Consider the following 6,186-nt stretch of genomic DNA (forward strand, 5'->3'; position numbering starts at 1 on the left):
TGAAAGGGTCGGCCTGCCCTGACATTCCGGCTACCTCACACCATACTCATACCAGGGATATCAGGTACTGAGTAGCAGAGCTGAACATACAAGAAGGGATGTAAAAATCCTACATAAACTTTCTTCCTGGCAACAACAGCAACAAGTCCAGAGCATGTCCCATCCATCCATCCATCCATCCACCCACCAGCTGCAAGGAACTGCTATCCATCTTTTATCCTCGGGCAGAAATCCCTAGTCCCCTGCCCTGCAAAATCTCCATAAATGACACTGAGATACCGAAGTATGAAATCTGACATAAATTACCAGCAGAACTGTATATACAAGTAACACGCTGAACACAGCATTAAATCTTCTTTTTCATCATGAAACACAGCTTAAAGTTCATCTGAAGTCTCACCAGGTACTTGTTCAAAACACTTTCCTCACATACAATGTTTTACTGACTGCGCAGTTGCACAGCTGCACGCATGCAGCAAACCCAAGGGCAGGAACTCCTCGACAGCCCCACGACATCGCTGCTACAAACCCTCGGGTTTCCCTTGGACTGGACCTTGAACATCCATTTCCTCCGAAGTAAATTATGAGGGGACCAGACAGCAAATGTTAGAAGAGCTAACAAAAATGAAAGCTGGTGAGACAGAATAAGTTTTTTACACAGCCAACGAAAACAAAAAGAAAGACAGATCTTTACATGAGACACCTTTTCTTCTTCTCTTTAAGAAAATAATTAAGAGGCCCCATGGGGGGATACAGACATGAGGAGATTTATTGACTGACTTTATCCTGATTTCTATTTACAGGCAACTGAAGTTTTTCCCATGTCCCACAGGGGTCCTTAGAGCTCCTGATCTTGGGGTTCAGCTCACACAAAAGGCTAATGCATAAGTTTGGATGAAGCCTGTGGTTGCTGACTTGGCTGTTCCTGAATAATGCAACTTTCCCAAATGCAAAGAAGCATTTGGACAATGACCTCAACCACACACTTTAACTTCTGGCCAGCCCTGCAGAAGTCAGGCAGCTGGACCAGGTGACCCTTGTAGGTCCCTTCCTACTGAAATAGTCCATTCTATTCTGATCTGACAGGGATGTGCCTGTCTGTGGCACACACTTAAATCACTGATTCCCTGGATGTGACAACGGATTCGCTGAACCCCTCACAGCAGAACTTGTGACTAACTGGTGCAGAAGCTCTCCAGATGGGAATTTGTGACTATCCTGAAGGTTTTCCCCAGAGTGCTTCTGCTCTATCTAGATAATTTTTTGTGTTTGAATGCATTGATCAACATCATGGGTGAAGAATCCAGTTATTCCAGGGACTGCCCTAAACAGTCCCGTAACAGAGCTGTCTAAAGATTGGATGTAAAAGGCACTTCCATAGAAATGGCATCTGCAAGAATAGTCCTGTAAGAGTTTTCTGGATATGATTAAATGACAAAACTCCTCCCTAAAGAGGAAAGATCTACCAACAATAAATACTGCACCTGTTTAACTGCTCGAGTATTCCTGATACTTTTAGTACCATCACAGACCCATTTTAGAGCCATGTTAAAAGTATTATTTGTGATTCTTAACTCCAGCTCCTGTACAGCAAGACTTCAGTAACAAAAGGGACTTGATTACCTAAAAATGTGTGTCAAAAAGTGTCTTTTTCTGAAGTAGTCATCCTTGATTATAATTCAGATTAAATACCATACATATTTACATAGTTTGGATCCATCTTACGAATTCTGCAAGATCTTATTTAAAACTGTTGTCAAGAGAAGATAAAAAAAGCCCATAATAAAACAAATGTTCAGAATCAATACAGAAATACCTGTCCAAGACCTGCTTCATGTGCAGGGGACTCATTTAAGGGAAAAGCCACCCTACATGGAGCTTTAGTGCAACTACCTCAGCATTCACTTCTCCCAATAACTCCACACTCCGTGTTGTTTTAACTGATTGACGTAAGTGTCCAGAAAAATAACTTGCATTATAGCTCTCTGCTAGCTTCCCTTCCAAGCTTACCTGTCACCAGCTCTTTGACCTCGGCATCGACAGACTTCCTCAGCAGCCGCAGAAGGGCCGGTATCCCTCCCACATTCTTCATGGCTATTTTGTTCTCATCAGTGGACTTCCCATAAACGAGGTTCCTCAGCGCACCACAGGCATTCTTCTGAACCTCCAGGACTCTGTGATCCAGGAGATCCACCAGGTGCTTGATACCTCCTAGCCTACACACCTGGAAAGAGGAATGTCAGGACCATCAGCACCCTACTGATCTTGCCCACCTCACTCTAAAGATGTAAAAGGCTCTTGTTTTTATGAGAACAGTACTTTCCATCCTACTTGGACTGAAATTCCTGTGAACCTCCCCCCCCACCCCACTGCAATAGCTGAGGGTCATTTTGAGACACTTGCTGTGTTCAGAAGAAATTGTTATTGCATCAGTTTTGTTTCTGGGTTTAAAAGTAATTTCCCATACCCCAGAATATCTTTTTAGGGAATATTGGAAATAAGAGCTGATTATTACTGTGATCGTCACCAGAACATCAAAACCACTACCACCTTTTCATCTCTCGGGAACACTAAATTATGTTGGGTTATCTTCTTACAAAAGTTCCACCAACATTTTACTAACATAAATAAATTTTTTACTGAAAATAACATGTAACACACACATGATGCAAATGAAATGGCAAATTCCCTCAAATCAACAGCTCACAGCTGCTTTGCAAAAAGAGAAGCTCTTCAAATGCAAAGTTTCGAGAAATTTCAACAATAATCTGAATGTCCACTCAGATGTGTCCTGCCCCCACATCACAGTGACATAAACAGTGTCCTCCATGTTTCTCTAGGGCTGGCCTCCTTTCCTTTGCCTGACAGCTCACTCATTCCCTACGATGCGTTAAAACACCTTGATTAAAACCACTGAAAGCGCTCCAGAGCTCCTGGATGTTCTAGTCTCCAGTCATCAACAGGTTACACAAAGGCAGGCTCTGGCAAACCTACTTTACAGTTCTGCTGGATGACACAACTTCAAGGTAAAAGATTTCCATAAAATTTCCATGCAGCTCTTATGACAGGAAGAATCTGAGTGTGTGTGTAATTACACACTCCAGGTACTTCAATATTAGCTTCCATCTGGTATGCACAGGAACACAAGAGGGTCACAAATACTGTGTTATGATGAAAAAAATAGGAAGAGGCAAGAGGCCTAGTTTGCCTGCTACCATTGCCCTGGAAAAGAAGTGCAAGCAGTACCTACCTCTGTTTTCACTTTGTTATCCCCAAAGCAGAGGTGCTGCAGATAGGCAGCTGCGTTTGCCTGCACCGACGGGAACTGGTGCTGGAGCATGTGAATGACCTCAGGCAGCTCTGGATCTCGCCACGCAAACTCCCTTCATCAGACAACACATGGAGAGAAGGCATTACTCCCAAATGTATGGGAATTTACTATGTACAAGTACTGGAGCATCTTAAGGGCTTTCTGACAATTTCAGTTTTGTTCTGCAGTAAGAGGGCTAGAAGGAAAACCAGGTGTAATGGGATAACAGTGGGTCACATCACCTTTTAGTCTTCCAACTGGACAAGGATGCTATATCCAATGTGCTTCAGTTGGCTTATGGACCACACAACTACAAATAAACACTGAAGTTACACTGACTCAAACACTTCAGCCTACAAAAAAATCTCCCAAAAGTTAAATATATATGCAAAAGATACCCCCTCCACAGTGCTGCTCAGGGGCATCATTTCCACACAATTTTCTCTCAGTGCCTAATGTTCTCCCTAGGCAGAAGCCAATTATACCTCAACAAAACCTGCACACCCCAAAGTGTTATTGTCAGGATCAGACACAGGAAAGTTTGCTTGATTTGAGTTATTCAGGGATTGTAAATTTAAAATAATTAAATAAAATCTCCTTCATTAAACCACAACAATTTTGTGCAGACCAATCCTGGAAAAGTCATGAAACATGCCCAGTTTGCAGATTTAGAAACATAGTCATTAATATTTGCTGGGCTATCTGCCTTCTGTAAAGGAGGATTGGAGGGGGATAAAGTAGTATCTTAAGTTTTCCCAGACTCAAAAATCCAAGCAAACAAAAAACTGAAAAAACAAACCAAACCCAAAACCAACCCCAACAAACAAACACACCCCCCTCCCCCCCCACGCCCCTGTAAAACCTAACCAAAAACCAAAGTCAAAATAAACCAAAAAAAGAGCTAAGTATGTTCTAACATACTGTTCTAAGAACAGTAGCTGGGGAGCTGTTCCAAGACTAATGCTGGCCTGGCCAGTCAAGTCTCCCCAGGACTCACAGTCACATGAAGGGGAAGCTCAGTTCCGTGCCGGCTTTGAACTGCTCAACAACTCAGAGGTTTGTTTTTCCATACTAATGATAGGAAAACCCTAGGGAAAACTGCCTTTCTAGTAAAACTAGTCACTTTCACTCTCATTCCAGGGTGGTGCTTCCTAACAGCCCATTCCCAGGCTGTGTAACACGCTCCCCTGACTCCTGCCACAGCATGATACGCACATCAGAAACTGGAACAGATTAAATGTAAGGTAAAAACTATTCCACTGTGAGATTACAAGCTGAGAAGGTGCATCAGCAGTGATGACTGTGTCAGAGTTTCTTTAAAGTTCCTTGCTATGAATGTGAAGCATCCCTGCTGTAAGTAACTCCTCCTGCCACCATACCAGAGCAGGCGCCCTCCAAGCTTTACTACCTAGAGCTAAGCTTATCCTATTAACAGCATTTGGAAGAAAGTACCATTCAGTTTAATGAAATTAATTCAGTCTCTCCATATCTATTTTAAAAAGTTTAAATATATAAATTTCCTCTAATAAATAGAACAACAAAACCCATTAAAGCAGCATTTTCATTGCTGAGATGATAGGACAGGCCCAGACTAGAGTAACTGCCTGGTGCTACAAGCCTGCTGTAGACAGGACGAGGGGAATGCACCATGAGGCTCCTGATGCCTTAGGATTTTAGCTTTTATATTTTTCATATCCTGCAATGCTTTAGTGTGTAACTCTAAGACTCCATATAGCCTGTTAGCTACTGCTCTCCCATTCTGGTCAGACAAAACAAATCCTCTCTAGGCCTGAACTTCAAGGACACCTTACTGTCTCAGGCCCTGAAATACGTAAACAAAGTGGATTAAGGGGGAGCAAACTGAGGGTAAATGATTTCATTACCTGAAATTGTAATTGGAGGATTAACCACCAATATGCAAATTGACCAAACTTATAAAAGTATGGAAACCCATGATCCAGTGGCCCATTTTGGGTGTAGCCCTAGGGCTGTGACTGCCCAAAGTGTACCTTGAAGGCCCTTCAATAAATATACCCGCCTTTATTCTCTTAGTTTTGTCTAGCCTCTGTTTTTAGGTAGCCCCGTCAAGGCATCACTCCAGTCTCACCATCTCTGCTCAAGGTCTCCTTGGTGCCCAACATGTCCCTAGGACAGCTTTTGAGGCATGGCTGAGCCGAGCTCCTCCAGGATGAGTTGGTTCCTCAGTGAACCAGCAATCTGAAGAGGGACTGGAATTCCTACCAATTCCAAATCCACACTGGACATACTCATAAATCCCTCCAAGCTGTGCACAGCCTGGGCTTTGATACTCCCAGGTTAAATACAAGGTTTTAGTGCACAGTGTCTATGTGACAATGATGGTACTACGTTTGTCAAAGGCCCACTGTGTACAGACATTTACAAAATCAAACCAGTAATTACTGCAAAAATATGTGTTCACTTTCAAAATTGCAAATTTATAAATAGTTTTAACATTTTGTTTTGAAATTTAAGCAGGCTGTTCATAAAAAATTCATTCAAATAAATTAGGTGTGTACTTTTGAATTTTCAAGCCCCAATTCCCATTCCTATAAAGAGAAATCTCACTACAATGTTACAGGTTACTAAAATATATTTGCAATAATCCAGTCAAATCTCATCAAAGTTGTGTTTCCTGTAATAACTTCTCCAGAGAAACAAACATGAAAGAAAAATGTAATAATAAGATGCATAACAGCTACTTTTTCTTACTGCAAGAAGCAGCCTGTGTTTAATCTTTTGGCAATAAAGGTAGAGATCTTAATATTTAAACGAGTCATGACTGATTAAGCCACGGAAGATGGGACCACTTGCCACAGGTGTGCAAGGAACACAGTGAGCCCTGGCGGCAGCCACGG

The 6,186-nt window shown here is 42.2% G+C and overlaps 1 protein-coding gene across 1 annotated transcript in view; it reads right to left on the reverse strand.

Annotated features, from left to right (window-relative positions):
• The window catches only part of PKP4 (plakophilin 4), a 46,225-nt gene that overhangs the window by 10,971 nt on the left and 29,068 nt on the right, over window positions 1-6,186 (reverse strand). Inside the window, exons 10-11 of the mRNA XM_017736016.1 lie at window positions 3,251-3,385; window positions 2,011-2,224 (exon numbers count right to left, since the gene is read on the reverse strand). Of these exons, the coding sequence (XP_017591505.1) occupies window positions 2,011-2,224; window positions 3,251-3,385 (349 nt within the window). The remainder of the gene's footprint in view (window positions 1-2,010; window positions 2,225-3,250; window positions 3,386-6,186) is intronic.

The sequence above is a fragment of the Corvus brachyrhynchos genome, unplaced genomic scaffold (genome assembly GCF_000691975.1).
Source record: "Corvus brachyrhynchos isolate BGI_N302 unplaced genomic scaffold, ASM69197v1 scaffold45, whole genome shotgun sequence".
Lineage (NCBI taxonomy): Eukaryota > Metazoa > Chordata > Aves > Passeriformes > Corvidae > Corvus > Corvus brachyrhynchos.